Raw genomic sequence first — 20501 nt, 5'->3', positions numbered from 1 at the left:
AAAGTTTAAAATAAATTTGGGTACATAGAATTTGGTGGTGGAAACTAAGTGGACATCCTTATCCCATAGAAGGTGTTAATGTTATTTAAATTGAAATGTCGTTAAATGTGATTATTTCACTATCACTCAATTTATTGCAAAATTGAAATAGCAACTGTATTCGCCTATTCGGTCTATGGAGAGTTGATGTGGCACATCAATATTCCTCATTTGATGTCTACTACATATATCGCCAACGAAAACAACTCTTCCATAAGTCCATAACGGTTAATATATTAGCAAATCAAACATATAAAGAAGGGAATTGGTTTGTAAAATGCGTTTCAGGGTTTACCTCACAGCGCAAAAGCAAAAGTTGTGTAAGGCGCTTTAATATATCTCTCCACCGCCCAAAATCTTTTACGTACAAACTCCATTCCATTGTGATTGATTTTCTACTCCAATTTTGACCGAATCTAGGCATTTTCTTTTTTCTATTTTGCTTTTTTGATGTACATATTTCTTTCCATATACTATCAATGAACTCTATTGTTAGTTAACTTTAGAGACCACAAGTATAATACATGGGGTACATCATGCATGTAGACTGTAGTAGTATAGGAGTGATTCTTTCTAAGAATATATGTACGTATGACACTGCATATTCAATGATATGTTAACAAATCTAATAGTAGATGCTATTATATCAATAAGTTTTTTTTTATATCCATCTATAAGCATTCTAACAGTAAGCATATTTAGATTGGAGTTTTATATAGAGCGTGTGAGTGAAAACATAACAAGCTTAATTCTCTCTTTAGCGACAGCCTCTTGAGTGATTTAGTTCCTTGGATATGTAATGTAGTACTATATAACTTTAATAAAAATGACAACATAATATCTTTATTCATTCAAAATCATAATAAAATTAAAAAATCACTTAAAATTGGTCATGTTTAGAATGAACTCCTTCATGATTACATTTGTACATGGCTAAAATTATGAAAGGAGCATCATGAAAAAAGGTAAAAAATTCATAAATCGAACATACACATATTTATTTATGAAGGGAAAAGTAAAGTAAAAAAATAGTGACAACACCAAATTGGGTGTCACCGTCTTTCCTAATCAATCTTTTGAGATTAAGCACTAAAATATTTTGTAGTTGCATGAATTCGATTAAATAAAAAAAGTTAACTAAAATATGTTGGCCTTTTTTGCCTTGGGCAAAAAGACATTGACTTTAACATTATATGAATTAAAATCTGTCGAGTAACATTCCTCAATTTCAGGATACTGGTCAGTGATTAATAGTAATATTCCAAATTATTTTTGAAATAATCTATTTCGAATTCTAATTGTTATAATTTGGGAATGGTTTTGCAATATATAGCGAGTGTAGCTTAGAAAACATTGTTATTTTAGAAAACATTCGATTATCCATAAGGAGCTAAAAAAATTGTTTAAGTGAAAGACACTCATTTTCGACAAATAAAGTAAAATATTACTCATATATACTCCATATGTTTTATTCGCAATAAAGATACATAAAATTATTTTTAACTAAACAACGATATGCTAGTACTACTATTTATCTAAATTGAATGTGTGTAGATGTATTTTAAACTTTTTTTTCGATGTTTTGGTTCAAATAACTCTTTAATTTAGGGATGGGCAAAACAAAATTTATAGTACTCCTACTTATTTATTTTCATGTGTTAAAAATTAAAATAACGGTTAAAGTTGAAAAGGGGAAAAGAGAAAAGAAAAAAGGAAAAAATAAAGAGTTTAGAAAAAGTTGTCACCGGATATGATCAGCTGAATGATTGTTTTATTTAAAATGAAATTGATAAGAGTAGTATGAATATGTCATGGTCCCACATGAAACTTTATCGACACGTGGATATCCCTTATTGGTTGTATGACTATGTCACTCTCCAAAATCTAGCTTCCTCGTTACGACTCGTTGAATTTCCTAATATACCCCCAGAAGTTTCTGTGTGCTCAAGTAAAACGGTTGGCGCGACAAAGCATAATTTACTTACTTAGTGTTTTATTGAGATAATTTCCTTTTAAGCTTTAATAGATTGAAGATTGGAGTTACTGATAGTAGTTTATAAGAAATTTCATTTAAAAATTAAAAATAAGAATCACCATGGACCATGTGTTATGTATGAATTTATCAAAGCATAAATTTTCATAGAGAATATACTTTTAGTTGAAGAGATATGTGAATCTAATATTGCATAAAATTAAATTCAAGCACAATCACAAATAACAAGCACATTAGGTACTTTAATTTTCAGCTTAATACTATTAATTTAAGAATATTTGTCATGCTTATAGTAAATAAATTATTGAATAATATGATTAATTAAGAGTATAAAAGTTTCCAGTACATATGAACTCATATGTACTGTGAAAGTTTTAACATGGCTAACATATGTATATATTTCTATCAAAATATCTTAGTTACTTAATCCACAAATGACATTTATTTAAAATGGTCATTGCTGCATTTGAAGTTGATAATATGTTCGACTAAACAAAAGGGAGCATTATTTTTTAAAAATTCAAGATGTGGCACAAAAAAATATTGAGAGTGCGTATGTGATATCAATCGTGCATCTGTAACGTTATGTTATATGATTCATCATGCATAACGAAGTAGTAGTATGATATAAGAAAGCTAGATCAAGCTCACGAACATCCCATAAAAGTTTATCACAATATTACACCGCTTCAATTTTGAGAGTATCTACGTTAATATCTGAACGAGTAAATTTGAAAATATAGTAATAATCAAAGTTTTGTTTACCATTACAGTGCAGATTGGTTTCTTTGGCAAGGCTAAAATCGGTACTTCACTTATAACACGGTATATGCGCCGTATTTGGACGCGCTTCCATCTACTGCTCTTTCTCAGAAAATTCCACTCTTTCTCTCTCTTTAACTGCATTTCTTTCTTCGTCTTCTCTCTCTAAAAAAATCTTCGGATCATCACTCCAACCCCACTGAATTTTCCCTGAATCCCTCTCTTGCTAACACAGCTTCTTCTCTTATAAATTCACTTTACCTTTACCACAATTCTCTATTTTTACCCCTTTTTTGGCGAAAAGCGAAAGTGTTTACTGCTCAATGGCTGTGCTTCCAGTGAAAGCGTTACCGGTGGGGTATAGATTCCGGCCGACGGACGAGGAGCTAATCGATCACTATCTGAGGCTTAAAATCAATCGGCGGGATAAGGAAGTCAGTGTTATTCGTGAAATTGATGTTTGCAAATGGGAGCCATGGGATTTACCTGGTGAGTTTGTGCTAATTTTTTCGATTTTTTTACGGTTTTGGCCTTTGTTCTGCTGGTGATGTTTGAAATGAGTGATTTTAATGTGTGGATCATTGCTAATGTGCGTTGGTTTGTTAAATTGTGTTGTGTTGTGTAAGATTATGTGGATCTGAGCTCAAATTAGGGTTTGTCCAGCGCGGTTAATTTGGGAAATTTGTGATTTAAGCTCAACGAATGCAGTATCTTGTAGTCTATAGGATTTTGATGGAAAATGAATTGTGTTAGCTGAGTAATCATCAGAGTTTTTGTTTATGAAAAATAATTTATGCGAATTTGATACAGTGTTGTGGTGATTATTATATTGATGAACACACACGTATACTGATTGTCTTTTTTTTTTTTTTTTTTTTTTTTTGTTTTTTTTGTTTTTGTTATTAGTGGTTGTTGCCTATCAATGGAGATTACAATTGGCTTTGAACTTGGAGATGATCATAAATTTTGTTTCTTTGATGTCTTACAGATTTGTCTGTGGTGGAGTCAACTGACAATGAGTGGTTCTTCTTCTGCCCGAAGGATCGGAAATATCAAAATGGTCAGAGATTGAACCGGGCTACTGACAAAGGCTACTGGAAGGCAACTGGTAAGGATAGGAATATAACAACCCGAAAGGGGGCAAAGATCGGGATGAAAAAGACTTTGGTTTTCTACCTGGGCCGTGCACCTGATGGAAAGAGGACCAACTGGGTGATTCACGAGTATCGTGCTACTGATAAGTCTCTGGATGGCTCGCACCCTGGTCAGGTAGGGACTTTGTTTCTATGCTTATAGTTATATGCTTTTCTCCATGAACGAGCAATATTTTCCATTGCCATGTTTAGTGTGTATAGTATCATCTTTTCTTGTTCTAGGTAAGTGAATATTGACTGATTTCGTAAGTTAGCTGCTTTAGTTGTATAGTCATGCTATAAGGAATTTGAGAACATGTGAAGAAACCCCTTTCCTCATACCGTGATCTGCGTAGGGATATTATTGTATCACAACACTAATTGGATTGAGTACGTATGTTGATTGTTGAAGATGTGGCGATGGACAAGTAATGTGACGACAGTATGCTTTGATTTCCTCATTTTTCTAGTAATTGCTGATGTGATGACTTCTCTTGCTAGGGTGCCTATATTTTATGCCGATTATTCAGAAAGGCTGAGCTGAAACAAGATGATGTCACTGAATCGTCAAACGTCAATGGAGCTGAAGAGATAATTGCTTCTCCTCCAGAAGTTCGATCTGCTGAATATGAACAACCAACACCAATTAGTTTCAGTTTAGGCGGCTCGCCTGAACCACAACCTTCTAGTGCTGGAAGCCATCAGACTTCAAGTACTCCGAAAGCAGTAGCTGGCAGTCCTATACCTATTGATTGGAAGAGTTATATTGACATTGCTGATGAGATGGAGGACAATGTATCCGACATGAAATCTATTCCTGTGAGTGAAATAATTATGAGCTTCCTGTTAATTCCCCAGTTCTACTGTTCTAGACTTCTAGTATATATAATTTTTTTGTTTTTACTTAAATTCCCTGTGATTCTACTTATCTTTGCTACTTCTTTGATTCAGCCTAACCCTGAGCTGGAGAAACTATTGGATGAGTTTTGCTACCCCGTGCAGCTGACCACAGACGGGAAAATGTTTTCCCCATTGCATTCCCAGATGCAGTCGGAGCTTGGAAACCCATTCCTCTATAGCGACTTTAATGGTGATATGAACCATAATCAACAAACTATCCCATTCCAGTATGGAACCAATGCTGCCGATGATATTGAAAAGTTCTTGAACGATGTTTTAGTTGATTCTGGGGAGCAGAGTCCACCTAACATCTACAATGTTGACAGTATGGTAAAACCCAGTTACTCATGTAGTGAATCGGAGGGGGAGGTGTCTCAGAAACCGGTAAGGAAGTTTCTTTGTTGCTTTCCTTGTGCTAAAGAGTAATTATACTGCAGGTAATATCATCCTAGAGCTGGATTTGCTTTCTTGACAGTGACCTGATAGCATTTATTATCTCTCCTCTAGGTTGATCTGTTTATGCTTCCAGTTGTGTCGTTTGAGGACAATATGAAACAAGAGTCACCGTTCCAGAGTGAAGTTTCTTCTGAAATGCTAGCTCAAGATAGCCACAATTCTTATGTTAGCAGTGGTTATGACCAAGGGAACTTGGGATATGCAACTAACCTCCTTGGATTCCCAAATGATTCCACTACTGTCTCTTCTGGCAATCACATCCGACACATGTCAAATGTTGAAAACAGTGCTCTCCATAGCCCTGCAGTGGATGCCGCGAATCCTGGAACTGGCATTGTGATAAGGAAACGCACGGTTCCTAATCAAAGCACCGTGCAGCACACTGCAGCACATGGAACTGCTCCAAGAAGAATTCGTCTGCAGATGAAGTTACAAGTCGGATCAGTTCAGTGTGGCCCTCCTAACGAGCCAACTAACTCTAAAATAAAGGAAGAAGTCGACAAAGCCCAGGTGAGATGTTCCTCTGATCCTCAATTCCAATCAATACCTTTGTCCACTTTATGGTATTCTAATCTTAGTGTTGCCATGTTGGTACTGCAGGATGATGAGAAGGCTGTTACTCTCACTCCTGATGAATCGAGGGATTCAACTTCTGTTGATGTAAATACAGATGGAAACTCAAAGGAGACAAGCACAAACCCAAGTGCCAAAGCTGAAACACCAAAAAATAGCAAGTCCGAAGAGACAGTTTCACAGTGCTCCAGCTATACACTTTCAGCTTCGCCATCGAGATACATGCCTAAGGTACTCATGGCCATGAGTCTCATAGTCATGCTTCTTGCTGTGTTGGCATATTCTACCTTCTAAATGAAACTAACTACAACGTAATCAGCCCGTTTTTGTATAGGACTCGAGTGCTTATATAGTATTTATAGTTCAATAGGTTAACACCAGCGCCTGATAGTTCGTCGTTTTAAAGCTGAATGTTATGCCTGGATGCTATGGTTTTTGTATATTGCTTAACTTCATGGATGATCATTTCTGTGCATTGTTTGTAACATATATCAAGAATCTGGGAATTTTAGTCTTATGTATTTGTGTATTTTATAGAGAGTTACTGGAGACTGTTGTGTTTGTTTTTTTGTGATTGCTAGGTGTTTATGCTGTCCTTGTAGATGTTTTCATGGATAATGGAGGCTTCTGACAGAGAAATTTTGTAAAAGTTAGATTTTGTGAATATAAATTTCAAGTTTTCCAATTGCGACTTCCCATTTTTTGCATCAATATGATACAAGTCGAACGTATTATCATAGGCAAATATGACTTGAAGTGCCATATATGTATAAATAAAATTCATATAAATGCTAATACATCTCAAGCAATCTCCAACTACCAAACAGATATTTTGAGTAGTAAAAAGGAAAAAAATAAAATGGGGGAGTAATTATTGAATAGGGGAGTAATTATTGATTTGAGTTTCTGTTTTTTGCAGAAAGGGTAAAAAATAAAAATAAAAATGGGGTGAGAGAGGCTCGAACTCTCGACCTCATGATTACTCAGAAGCTATGAGACCTACGCGCTAGCCAACTGCGCCACCACCCCTTTGATGTTCATTGCTCCACACATTGGCCAAAGATATCCGTCGCACTCCTTCCATTCCGTAAAAATATATGCACTCTCTATTTTCGTTTGTCCCATAAAAATATAAACATTTACATTTATGAAAAGTTGTCATCGACTCATTATCTATATAGTACATCTTTATTTACAACTTATACTACTTTGGTTCACCATTAAGCACTATAATAACGCCTGTCGCACTATCAACTAAATACTATTTTACTTATCCTTCTTCTTTTCTATCTTATTTATCAATTGTGCATTAATTCTCGCATTATTTTAAATACACATATTTTTATTGGATGGAGGGAGTAAGTGAGAAAATAAAGAACTCCCGTATATAGTAATAGTAGTAATGAGAAAATAAAGTAAAAAAAAGTTATGAATTTTGCTTAATGGGGAAATGACTTATGTGTAACTGGGATGACAAAAGAATTTACAGTCTCAAGACGAATGATATGGACAAAGTATAATTATTCATATTAATGTATATCTTTGTTTTTTATTATTATAGAGTTACGAGCACTGTTTATAATTAATTCCAACAAATTTTAATCGAACTTAAACACACTTTTCAGGAAAAAAACAAAAAATAGTAAAAATTGAAACAAATTTTTGTGCAAGGATAGTTTAGGCGTTGAGGGGAATTATGAACTATTAAGTGGCACTCATTGTATACTAATTTGGGATATTATGTGAATAACATTGTACTACTTATATAGATATTCAATAGGTGCAAGTGCAATTATTAGTTGAAAAGGCTAAACACAACGAAGAAAATCATGATGTTTCTCAACTCCAAGTTTTCAGCTTTCTTGCTACTCCTTGTGACTCACTTAGCAAATCACCAAACGCAATCGAAAAGCTTCGATCAAGAATACGCGAACCAGATTCTGAGCTCAGCCCACAAAGAAAAGGGCTGGTTAGTCTCAATCAGAAGGAGAATTCACGAAAACCCAGAGCTCAGCTTTCAAGAATTCAACACCAGCGCCCTAATTCGCAGCAAGCTCGATGAACTCGGCGTTTCTTACGACTACCCATTTGCCAAAACGGGCGTCGTCGCTCAAATCGGGTCTGGCGCCCGCCCCGTTGTTGCCCTGCGTGCTGACATGGACGCTCTTCCGCTGCAAGTTCGTGTTTTTCTATTTCAAGATTGAATTTTTAATTTAAATTGTTTCAATTTGTCAAGACAGATATATGAATTATTGCTAGTGTGACTGTTTTTCCTTTGAATTGATGATTTTGTGTATGTTTTTAAAATTTAGGTATAATAGAATGGATTTGTAACTGTTTCTACTTCAGTTTTTGTAGATAGATGTATCTATATTGTTAGTTTGACTGTTTTATCCCTTGATGTTTGTTTTGTTGCTAAATTGATGATTGTGTGTGTGTTTTTTTCAAGGTATAATAGAATGGATTGATAACTGTTTCAACTTCAATTTGTGAAGTCAGATGTATCTGTTATTGTTAGTATGACTGGTTTTCGTTTGATGTTCGTTTTTGCTGTTGTGATTGATTATTGTGTGTGGGTGTGAATAGGAGCTAGTTGAGTGGGAGCACAAGAGCAAATTGGATGGTGTGATGCACGGATGTGGGCACGATGCTCATACTACTATGCTGCTCGGGGCTGCCAAGTTGCTTCAACAAAGGAAAGACGAGCTTAAGGTTGTAACTTAGTTGCAATCATTCATGATGATTTTCTCGTAATGAATCTGATCGGAGTGTTTGATGTTTGATGCTTTTTGAACTAGGTTGTGTTAGTATGTTTTTTGTGGTAGATTTGGAGGGCTCTGCCTAATGCATTTGCATAGCTTCATTCATTCCAGAATCCTTACTTGTTTCAGATGATGGGTCGAAGAATTTGAAATGTACGAGTTAGAGAATAGAAGGTCTCTTGTTGATCTAGGTTGTGTTAGTTATGTTTTTGATGGAAATTTTGAAGGTCTCAGAAAACATTGTTGGACTCTGCAAACGTGCATTAGTATAACTCCGTTCTTTCCAGAAAACTCGTTTGGTTCTAATGACGGAACGAAGAATTTTGAAACGTAGGATTAGTGAAAAGAAGGTGTCTTGTTAATCTTGTTTATATTAGTTATGTTTTTCATGGAAATCTTGAAGGCCTTACAAAACTATGTTGGATAAGTGCAAGCACGTCGTTGTATAACTTCGTTCTTTCAAGAATTCGCGTTTTTCGACCATTGAGAAACAATAACATTCAATCTTCTTTTGTGTTTTGCCTTTGCATTTGATGTTGAAGGGAACAGTAAGGCTTCTGTTTCAGCCTGCCGAGGAGGGAGGTGCCGGTGCGTCCCATATGATAAAAGATGGCGCTCTCGGTGAGGCAGAGGCGATATTTGGTATGCACGTTGATTTCACAAATCCAACGGGAAGTATATCGAGTATCCCGGGACCGATTCTTGCTGCAGTGAGCTTCTTCGAAGCGAAAATAGTTGGAAGAGGCGGGCACGCTGCAGCACCCCACCTCAGCATCGACCCGATTGTTGCTGCATCGTATACTATATTGGCGCTACAGCAGCTCGTCTCGAGGGAAGTAGATCCTCTTCATAGTCAAGTACGTTGTGCTTCTGCAGCTTGTTTACCGTTTCTCGAATTCTAGATAGAATCTGACGTAAAATTCGAGTGCGAAACTTGCAGGTGCTTTCCGTCACGTATGTACGAGGCGGGACTGCGTTAAACGTCATTCCCAGCAGCGTCGAGATAGGAGGTACGCTCAGAAGTCTCACGACCGAAGGTCTACGCCAACTCCAACGGAGGGTTACCGAGGTTAGCTCCCTCTAACATCTCGTACTAAAAGTTGTTCGTTTGCATTGTCGAATCCCGTGTTATCTATCCATTTATAGCAAATATCCTCGATTCGGAGTTTCCCATTTTGGTCCGTCCGTCAACAGAAATCTAATTTCACTTTCTCGATAAATGATAACTCATTTTACTCTCATTCAATTATAATACGAAAATATATACGATAAGTGAGACCCACAATTTCGCTAATATTTTCAACTCATATTTCTACCTGGAAAAAAGTAAGGTATGTATATAACTAGGGTTGTTGGTAGGTTATCGAAGGGCTGGCGGCTTCACTGAGATGTACAGCACACGTTGACATGAAAGAAGAAGAATACCCGGCGTATCCGGCTTGTTTCAACGACGAAGGACTGCATCGGCACGTGGAGAGGGTCGGGGGCCTCCTTTTGGGGCCGGAGAAGGTGAAGGAGGGGAAGAAGGTGATGGCGGGCGAGGACTTCGCCTTCTATCAGGAGGTGATCCCGGGGGAAATATTCAACATCGGGATCAGGAACGAGGCGATAGGGGCGGTTCACTCGGCTCATTCGCCGTATTTCTTCCTCGACGAGGACGTTCTCCCGATCGGAGCAGCTCTTCATGCTGCGGTCGCGGAAGTTTATCTGAGAGATCACAGCCATTCTGCTATCTAATTGGATGTAAAAGTTGAACAATGAATCGGATAAAAATGATTGAAATAAAATGCTTAATTCTGTGTTATTTTGTAATGTAATTGAAATATTTATAGGATTAAAATTGAAATATATTTGGTGGGAATTAAAATAGTAAAAAAGTCCATTTTCTTGATATGAGTTTATATGTTCGGATTGGGAAGGTGGTGCAAAACATATTAGAGTGACAAAAAAATAAAAGGGACATAAACAAGAACCAAAGTTGGAAATATAAGTCGATAAATTATCATTGTATCAAAATTTCAAAGGAAAATGAAAATAATAAAAATAATAAATACGCACGTCACATGGGCGGCCGGCGGTATATATTAAATGGATCCAACGTGGTAGGGCCCGCTTAATCTCATTATCTCGTTTTTCAAATTAATGATAATAATGTCTTATTGTACTTAATTTCTAAAATTAATGACATTAATAATAATTTGACATAATAGAAATAAAATTAAATATAAAAGCAAAATAAATAATGTTGATACGAACTAAACGTTGTATATTCTAAATACTTAGAGCTTCTCATGTAGTAGTATATTCTAAATACATAAATTAATAAATTTTAATAATTTGTTACTAACTACTTCTTCCTATTTGCACTAACAATAGGGAATCTAGTTATCATTAATATAATCAACACATGAATATTAAAATAGAGATGATGATTACACAAATTTGGACAACATGCAATTTAAAGTGAAACTACACATCCCCCACTACTTAGTGATACCAAATTTGCCATACATCTTCTTTGCTAAGAAAAACACCCCACATGCACTAAAAGTCTATTAATCCTAACTTTTCTATTAATTAAACTCTAATTTATGACTCGTCATTAAACTTGTGTGACTCACTCTTAACCACGCACCTCTTATGATATATCAATCCCACGAAATCAAACAAAAATAAATATTGCCCAACTACATTGGGATTTATTTTGAAAACAAAACACAAATTAAAATATCTGAAAATCCTATTTTTATTAATTACCTGAAATTGAGTTATTTGTTATACATGTGTGTAATTTAGAGTTAATCTTATGGAGTAGTTAATACTCCTATAACAACCTATGGAGAAAAGTAAACAGTTTTCTCCTTTCTCTTTATCAAAAAAATTAACAAAATATTTTTTCAAGAAACATTGTGACAATGCAAAAGCAACTTTAGAGATGGGAACAAATAAAAAGTAGTCCTAATTAATCCATCTTTTGATAGGGAATCTGCATGCCTATATATGTCAGCTACATTTTAATGGATAATTAGACTAAACTTATCATCTTAAGACATACATATTTATCTATATATATAGCTATAGAGAGAGAAGCAAGTATTCACTCATAAAATTGAGAGAGAGAAAACAAGGTAAGTATTGAGAATGAGTGAAGAGCTTCAAATAGTTGTAGCACAAAAGAATGTTGAGGCACAATATGTAGAGATGATGGTGCCTTTGTATTCTTTTGGATGTGAGAGGAAAATCAAGAATGCTTTGGCTAATCTCAAAGGTAATTAATCATTTTTCTTATAATTTATCAAATTTTTAATCGATATTCTCATAGTTTTTATGATGATGAGGTTTTTGAAAGACTTGAAGTTGCATTTGATGAATTATAAGTATTGAGTTAGCATCTATCTTGATGCTTAGATTTCTCATTGGCCCAGTTCTAGTTAAATTTGGGCTCTTGGAAATAAAAATAAAAACAAGGAATCGAAGATAATGTTTCTAAAAAATCTGTGTGAATTTTTTGCTCCATTTGTCCCCAAGATAATACTCCTAATACATTTATTTTTACTCATATTAACAAAATATATTTAATACTCTCTTTAAAATGTACTCATTAATCACTGAATTAGGAAGCATTAGAATTTTATTTCATAAATATTAAGCCATAACAAATTTTATTTTACAGGTATTTATTCAGTTAATGTAGATTTTGAGCAACAAAAGGTGAGGGTGTGGGGAATTTGTGACAAATGCGATGTTCTGTCGAAAGTGAAGAAGAAGAGGAGAGGAGCACGGTTTTGGGAATTGGAAGATGAAATTCGAGTGCAAGAGTTGGGTGTTGGTTCCGCCCCTTCATCGCCACAACATTCTTCCATTTCTATTAACAACAATTCTGCAAAATATTTGGCTCTCATCAAACCACAATCCCTAAACTTGAATTGGAGAGCTCTGAAAAGAGTGTTTAATAGATCAAACTCATTTTAGAAAATATGAGAAAAATTACTCATGAATATTATCTTTCTCTACTTTTTGAGAAAAATTGACTTGTACCACTTGGGTTGGTAAAAACAAATATTTACAATTCTACTGAGTAATAAACACCTCATTAATTAATTTCATTTATTAATACCTTAATAAATTTATAAATAACTACAAAAGTCGAAAACTCTATTTTTCATTAAGTGTTCATTCATCCACAAATTATACTATTATAAATTAGGTGGAAACTCACAAACATTTGAATTATTCAAAATAAAATTTCAAAATCCAAAGGGCCCAGCTTTCCTATATAAACAAAGTGTTTTTAATCGATCAAACTCGTTTTAGAAAAAAAAAATTGTGGGAGATTCATGAATATTATTTTTATATTTATTTCTCTGCTTTTTAGAGAAAATTTGAGTTGTGCCACCTATTTATAAGTTTAGTCCTTTATTTTATTTTTTCTTATTTAAATCTTAATTATATTCATATGCGGATAAGTGAAATAAAAAACATGATTGAAAAGAAAAATACACAATTTTTCAAATTAAGATGACTACAAAATCGAAATTAAAAAATTACATGCATGATAGCAAATGTTAATTATTCATCGAGGAGACTTATAAAGTGTAGATAATTTCTTCAATTAAATCGTTAGGAGTTGGTCGCGGGCTTATGGATCCATAATTTGAAAGAAAAAATGATTAAGTATAAAGAGAAGTTCATGAAAATTTATACTCAAAACAATTGAATTGTGGTTTAAAATGAGATGGAACTATGGTATATGAAAGTGTAGATTCATAATCCATAACTTTTTAAAATTTCAACTATTTTAATTTGATTTGACAATGAATGTGAATAATGAATATGCAATTCCAAAAAGTGTTTTCGAGTATTTGCACTTCAGTTTTGACTTTTTCTTTACCTAAACCTTAAATTATACTGGTAAATATTTGATTTATTATTAATGTGTGACACGAAAATTGAATAGTAATATGAAAAGTTAAAAAAGCTAATTTTGACTATTCTCGTGGAAGATGGACTCCGTATAGCTTGTCTCTCATCTAATTTATCATAAAACAAAGATAATTTATGCTCAATAAAATGTTGATAATATATTGAGCTCAATTAAGAAAATGAAATAAACTTTCAATTTTATGATTTTTGTGACGAATTAAATAAGGAAATTACGACATAACTGCATTAATAAACTATATGAATAATATTGTCTTGAATAAACCGAACTCGATTTTGATTTTACACATCAACTTTAGAGAAATAGAAGTAGCCAAACTTTAGAATAATTCAACTAAAATTAATCCAAATTAGGGCCCATGCTTTCCTATATATAAACACAAACCCCTCTTTCACAAATTAAGGTTTTTAAGAGAGAGAGAGATGATAAAAGTGGGAAAAATGGTGGAATTAATGGAAGAATGCAGCTTGGTGATTGCAAGAATGAGAGAGGAGATTGATTTGCTGCTGCCGCGACGACGTCGTATCGAGTTTCAGTTCTTGAGGTCTCTGCATTCTGCTTCTACTTCCACTTCTGCAGATTCTTCTTTTTTCATGTATTTTTAATTTCATCTTCTAATATTCTCTTTAAATAAAACAAACATCCCTTAATTTATAGTACTTGAGATTTTCACCTGTTTTTAATTGTGTTAGTATGCCTTAAATCTGTTTTAGGTCTTAATTTTATATTGGCCCTAGCCCGTCGTCTGTGTACCTATTTATATAAAGTAGGGCGCATAATTCTGTAATCTGAAAACACTCTGAATAATATATGTTCTCCGTTTTCGTCCGTGGACATAGCCAACACAACGTTGGTGAACCACGTAAATTATGGATCTCTTTACGTTTTCTTATTACCTCGATTACACAATTGATCTATTCTGTCACAACAAATTGTTTTGTTTTGTTGTAATACTACATAATACAAATAAAAAAAGATCTACTATATTATTTTTGTTTCTGTGGTTCATGAGGTTTCATTATGTACCATGTGTAAATTGAAATGGTGGTATAAAAATGAGATTGTGGTAAATGTGTAAATTGAAAATGTGGTAAAAAAATTTTGTAAAACATAATAAAATTAAATTTTTGATTAATTCCGATTTCCGAGTCATAGGATTATAATTATAAGCTCTCAAATTTTGGATAACGAAAATGATATTTAAAGCTGCATGTCGTTTTAAAATTTATATACAATTGATTATTAATTTACTGATTATATTGTGATAAAAATAAATTAATCGTGAAAAGCGTATACTAGCTCGTATAGTAGTGTGTATAATGTTATAAAACATTAAATCTGATTACGATATTAATACTACCATCGTTTGAACTCTTAAGTCGTACCTACGACAATCAATTACTACTCCTACTAATTAAACAATGAAAAGATTACTTTGGGAAATTTGAGCATTATTAAAATATAATTTCTTAATTAAATATTTTAGAGGACGTAACAACAGTGATTATTTTTGACAAAGTCAACAATGGGTTCACAAGTGGATATCGAAACAATAAATTCACATTTCATTAAATTGGAATCGATTTTAAAATAACTGAATCGAAATTAAGAAAATAATTGAAAAATAATATTGTGCAACAGCAAGACCGTGTTACGCGTCAGTATTTGCAATTTTATTAATTTTTTAATTATATTTGAGTCGAATCTTAATAACTATCATTTGAGTTGAGTTTTTTTTACACTAACTAGTGATAGATTACATTTATAAAATTGGGTGACCTACACCAAGTATTTCTAATTTTTGGACTTATGATATAAGTGACCCCTAAAAAAAATGTCAGAGGGGTCTAATAAAATAATCACAAACGAAGTTTTTTCACTCATTTTACGGATAAAAATATCCAAATGACTTGAAGGACAATTTTGTCTGAAAACCGCAATCCTACTCAAATTTTTTTTTTTACTTTTTTTCTACTTCCAAAATTTTCAAAATTTTCGAGAACCATCACCAACCCTCACCAAATAATGCTATTGAAGATTGAAACTTCGAAAATTAAATGATAGGAAGGGCTGAAATAACATGGGAACAAAAAGTTATAGAGAAAAAGAATAACAATGGCTGCAGCGTGAGGAAGAAGATTATCTAATAAAATTAATATAATATAATTATAATAAAAGCTTTCTTTATTATATTGGGAATTGTGGTATCGTACTTTTATAGCGGTTAATAATGGAAAAATAAATACGCTTTGTTAATTTAGAATTTGATTAGTGGACATAAAATTTCAAATTGATTACTTAGTTTTAATTGAATGATTGCGGATTAAATTATGGAAAATTTTGTTTCGTTTTCATAATTTTTCATGTATACTAGTACATTATTATTATGTAAAATTAAGAATGAAAATATGAAAAAAATTGCATTAAAATTGTAAATAAATTTATATAGGATACTGTGATTTATTATATAGAATTAATTTTATCTACTACTTTATGATAACATTTTAATTTACGTATTGAACTAGTTTTATGTATAAAATTGTAACTAAATTTATATAGGAGTACATACTACCTTCGTTTTTGAAAAACTGAAATTATTAAAGTAAAAAAAAAAGATAAGAAAAAAGAAAAAGAAAAAGTGATTAAAGTATTCTTAGTGGAGAATGAGTTCTACTTTATAAAAGAGAAATAAAATTTCTTAAAATAAAAACTTCCTAATTTTAAGTGTCGAACTAAAATAGAAATAATTTATATTTTTAAAAGACGGAGATAGTATAATGAAGCCCCTACAGCCAAAATTTTCTGCGTCCGCCCATGCCTACTCTGCATCTTCACATACCGGTAGAGTTTTGTCTTGTCAAATCATACATGATTGATTATATTTGGTGCAGATTTCCTATGATGCGCAGTTGATGAGTTATGTGAATTAATCTTTATCTCTCTCTATTTAATTTATTTCTCTCATTTCGTCCTTTTTCGTTATTAGTCTGCTTCTACCTTCGTCTCGTCAACCCTGGCATCGCCATCCCTGAGTTAGTGTGCTTCTGTTGATTTTTCTATCATGTGACGTATGGATTTCATCCTCGGCCGTCGATTTAGGCTACTCGATTGGCAACTCGAATTAGGGGTTTAGGGTTCATCGTCGACAACTCGATTTAGGGTTTTAGGGTTCCCGTACTATGCAAATTTTGGGGATTTCATTTGAGAGAGAAATAGTAATTTGTTATTATTTTATTTAGCATATGATTTTTTTTCTTGATAAACAGGTTTTAATTTTGAAGGTAAGTTATGTTATGTTCAAATTGCAATTCTGGTTTTAATTTTGAAATTTTGAATTTTTGAATTTTTGAATTCAATTCAGGTCCTTCTTCTTCTTCTTCTTCTTCTTCTTACGGGTAAGTTTCAATTGGAATTAGCCTCGTTCTGAAATTGTGAACTGTAATCATGATCTTGAAGCTGAGATTGCGATATCTAGGACAACTGCTAACCCAGGTCGACGTTACTATCGTTGTCTAATATGGAAGGTATGTTAAAATCATGTAGTATTATATTTTCATTTTAGAAAAATTTTAGAAAAATTACTATGTGATATTCATGAATATTATCTTTCTCTTCTTTTTGAGAAAAATTGAGTTGTACCACTTGGGTTGAATAAAAAACAAATATTTACAATTCTATGTTATACTAGCTATATGAAAATGGAATAATAGACACCTCATTAATTAATTCTTATTTATTAATACCTTAATAAATGCGATTCATTTAATTTATAAATAACTACAAAAGTCAAAAACTATATTTTTCATGAAGTGTTCTTCCATCCACAAATTATATAAATTAGGTGGAAACTCACAAAGATTTGAATTATTCAAAATAAAATTCAAAAATCCAAAGGGCCCAGCTTTCCTATATAAACTTAGTCCCCTCTTCACTAAGCTTTTCAAGAGAGAGAGAGAGATGATAAAAGTGGGGAAAATGGTGGAATTAATGGAAGAATACAGCTTGATGATGGCAAGAATGAGAGAGGAGATTAATTTTCTGCCGCGACGACGTCGTATCGAGTTTCAATTCTTGAGGTCTCTGCATTCTGCTTTCACTTCCACTTCTGCAGATTCTTCCTTTTTCATGTATTTTTAATTTCATCTTCAAATATTTTCATCATCTTTTTATATATACTTACAGATTTTTCATCTTCTTTTATTGTTTTTTTGTACTATGTAATAGTAATACAGAATATAATAATAATACACATAAATTATTTTTCTTTCATTTTTACTGCTTTGGTTGAGGGTTGGGTGATTTTTTTGTAATTGTGTATGATAATGTGCAAGTTTTATGTAATTGATGTAACCAAATATAAATATTATCGTGACCAAATTATTGATGTGCATAATTGAGCCATTATTAATAGGCTCACAAAATTTGGATAGCAAAAGTGATATTTAAAGCTGTCGTTTTTGAATTTATTAAAAATATGTGCCCAAAAATAAACTAATCGTGAAAAGCGTGTTATAAAATGTAAAAAATAAAAATCAATTATTGATACAGCAATCATTTTAAACTCGTACCTATTAAAATCAATTAGTACTTATACTAATTAAGCAATGAAAAGATATATAGATATTATAATATTTTATTGTGTACAGCCATGATTATTTTAGACAGTCAACTAATATGCTTACAAATAGCACTAATACTAAAATCAAAATTAATAAAATAATGAAAAAATTTGTGCAACATCTGTTGCGTGTCAATTAATAAAACTCAACTTATATACAAAATTTAGTTGATTTTTTTTACAAAATTTAGTGGTGCACTAATAGAATAATTTAGATGATTTTTTTTACATTACGTCTTGATAAATGTAAAATATAAAAGATAAAAAGCTCCATAATCGTGGAGAATAAAAGAGATGAAGATTAAAAAAGTAAATCTGTATTTTTACTTGATGGATAAGAAACGAGATACAAAGGCTACTTTATACTCTTAGCTCGAGTGTAGATCAGTGCATGTACACTTGCACATACACAATTATTTCTCATAACAAAGGTACTAACTAACTCTCATCTAGAAGCTTCCTTATTCTTATGAACCACGTCACCACATTTTGTATGTACACATCTAATCCAAGCAGCAATCTTCCTTGTTCCATAATAGTTTTCAACATCCCCCCTCAAGATGGACTATACAAACTCTTGAAGTCCATCTTGCTCAAGATCTCATGAAAGGCCGTTGCTCCCAATGGTTTAGTAAATATGTCAGCCAGTTGAAGATTGTTCCTGATATGCATAGGCTTGATCACACCCTCCAAGTATTTTTCTCTCACTGTATGGCAATCCACCTCTATATGCTTAGTTCGCTCGTGGAAGACTGGGTTGGAGCATATGTGAACTGCTGCTTGGCTGTCACAGTAGAGTGGCACAGATTTTCTCATTTTTATGCCAAAATCTTCAAGTAATGCAAGCGCCCAAACAACTTCACAACTTGCCTGAGCCATTGCTCTATATTCTGCCTCAGCCGATGATCTGGATATTGTGGGCTGCTTCTTTGCCCTCCATGATATCAAGGATGTCCCAAGGAAAAGGCAAAATCCAGTCATGGATTTTCTTGTATCCGGACAAGTAGCCCAGTCTGCATCAGAGAAAATACTTAGACTTGGTTCTGCTTTTCTTGAGTAACAGAGGCCATGGCCAGGTGTTCCTTTGATGTATTTGAGTACCCTCTCAGCAGCTGCCCAATGTTCATTACAGGGCTTAGACACATACTGACTGAGTTTGTGCACAGCAAATGTGACATCAGGTCTTGTTATGCAAAGATATAGTAATCTTCCTATCAACCTTCTATATTTTGATGGATCTGTCATCAATTTGTCTGCTTCTTGTCCCAACTGTTTTGTAGAATCCATGGGAGTTGAAGAAGGTTTGCATCCAAGGAGCCCTGCATCTCTCAACAGATCCATTGCATATTTTCTCTGTGATACTAGGATTCCCTCATTTCCTCTAGCAATTTCTAATCCAAGAAAATATTTTGGCACACCAAGATCTTTAAACTTGAAATGCTCAGAGAGAAAGGACTTAAACTCATCAATTTTTTTCTTATCACTTGTAGCTATCATGATATCATCTACATAAACCACCATGCCAAAATATCCGGAAGCATCATTCTTGAAAAAATATGAGTGATCCGAGGCTGACTGTTGAAGTCCAAAACCACTCAAAACTTCAGAGAGCTTGAGGTACCATTGTCTTGAGGCCTGCTTTAAACCGTATAGTGACTTCTTCAATCTGCAAACAAGCCTTGAACCTGGTTGGTCAGCCCCCTCAACAGACAGCCCAGGGGGAATAGTCAAGTAGATTTCCTCTTCTAAGTCTCCATACAGAAAAGCATTGTTAATATCTAGATGACAAAGCTCCCAATCATGAATAGCAGCAAGGGCTAGCATGAGCTTGACAGTAGTGAGCTTGGCCACTGGAGAGAAAGTATCCAAATAATCTATGCCCTCCTGTTGAGTATAGCCTTTGGCAACAAGCCTCGCCTTATGTCGTTCCACAGACCCATCAGCATGAAACTTCACCTTAAACACCCACTTGCACTCAATAGGATGCTTTCCATCAGGAAGAACTGTGATATACCAAGTGTTCGTCTTAATAAGAGCAGCAAGCTCCTCTTGAATCGCATTCTGCCAAACTGAGTATTTTGCAGCCTGGGAATAACTTGCTGGTTCAAACACAGCTGTCATAAGAACTATGAATCGGAGGTAGCTTGGAGATAGTCTGGAGAGATTGAGATAGGAGGAAATTGGGTATTTGGAGGAGGAAGGGGCTGAATTACAGATATAGTCTGTTAAGTGAGTTGGAGGTATAACAACTCTACCTGATCCGGTGGTGGTAGGCATGGTGTTTTCTGGAACTGAGTCAGGATGAGAGGATGTGGATGGGATA

At 33.6% G+C, this 20501-nt stretch overlaps 3 protein-coding genes across 3 annotated transcripts; all 3 read left to right on the top strand.

The window, feature by feature from the left end:
• The first annotated feature begins 2903 nt into the window (after positions 1–2903).
• LOC125222105 (NAC domain-containing protein 62-like) lies at positions 2904–6373 on the top strand. The gene is made up of 6 exons (XM_048124549.2): positions 2904–3283; positions 3783–4063; positions 4429–4746; positions 4879–5211; positions 5335–5793; positions 5884–6373. The coding sequence occupies exons 1-6, from the start codon at positions 3118–3120 to the stop codon at positions 6148–6150; spliced, it is 1824 nt and encodes a 607-aa protein (XP_047980506.1). The 5' UTR covers positions 2904–3117; the 3' UTR covers positions 6151–6373.
• Positions 6374–7645: 1272 nt separating this feature from the next.
• Positions 7646–10422, top strand: ILL3 (IAA-leucine-resistant (ILR1)-like 3). The gene is made up of 5 exons (XM_048127874.2): positions 7646–8033; positions 8443–8568; positions 9161–9475; positions 9559–9687; positions 9978–10422. The coding sequence occupies exons 1-5, from the start codon at positions 7686–7688 to the stop codon at positions 10353–10355; spliced, it is 1296 nt and encodes a 431-aa protein (XP_047983831.1). The 5' UTR covers positions 7646–7685; the 3' UTR covers positions 10356–10422.
• A 1251-nt stretch (positions 10423–11673) lies between these two features.
• LOC125217519 (Heavy metal transport/detoxification superfamily protein) lies at positions 11674–12719 on the top strand. Its single transcript, XM_048119034.2, has 2 exons — positions 11674–11886; positions 12292–12719. Exons 1-2 carry the CDS (start codon positions 11760–11762, stop codon positions 12588–12590), a joined length of 426 nt encoding a protein of 141 aa, XP_047974991.1. The 5' UTR covers positions 11674–11759; the 3' UTR covers positions 12591–12719.
• The last annotated feature ends 7782 nt before the right edge of the window (positions 12720–20501 follow it).

This window comes from Salvia hispanica, chromosome 1 (assembly GCF_029641045.1).
Source record: "Salvia hispanica isolate PSC_SH4W2 chromosome 1, Shi_PSC_v1, whole genome shotgun sequence".
NCBI classification, from domain to species: Eukaryota; Viridiplantae; Streptophyta; class Magnoliopsida; order Lamiales; family Lamiaceae; genus Salvia; species Salvia hispanica.
Note: the sequence above shows the minus strand (reverse complement) of the source record. Positions and strands in the feature narration are given on the sequence as shown.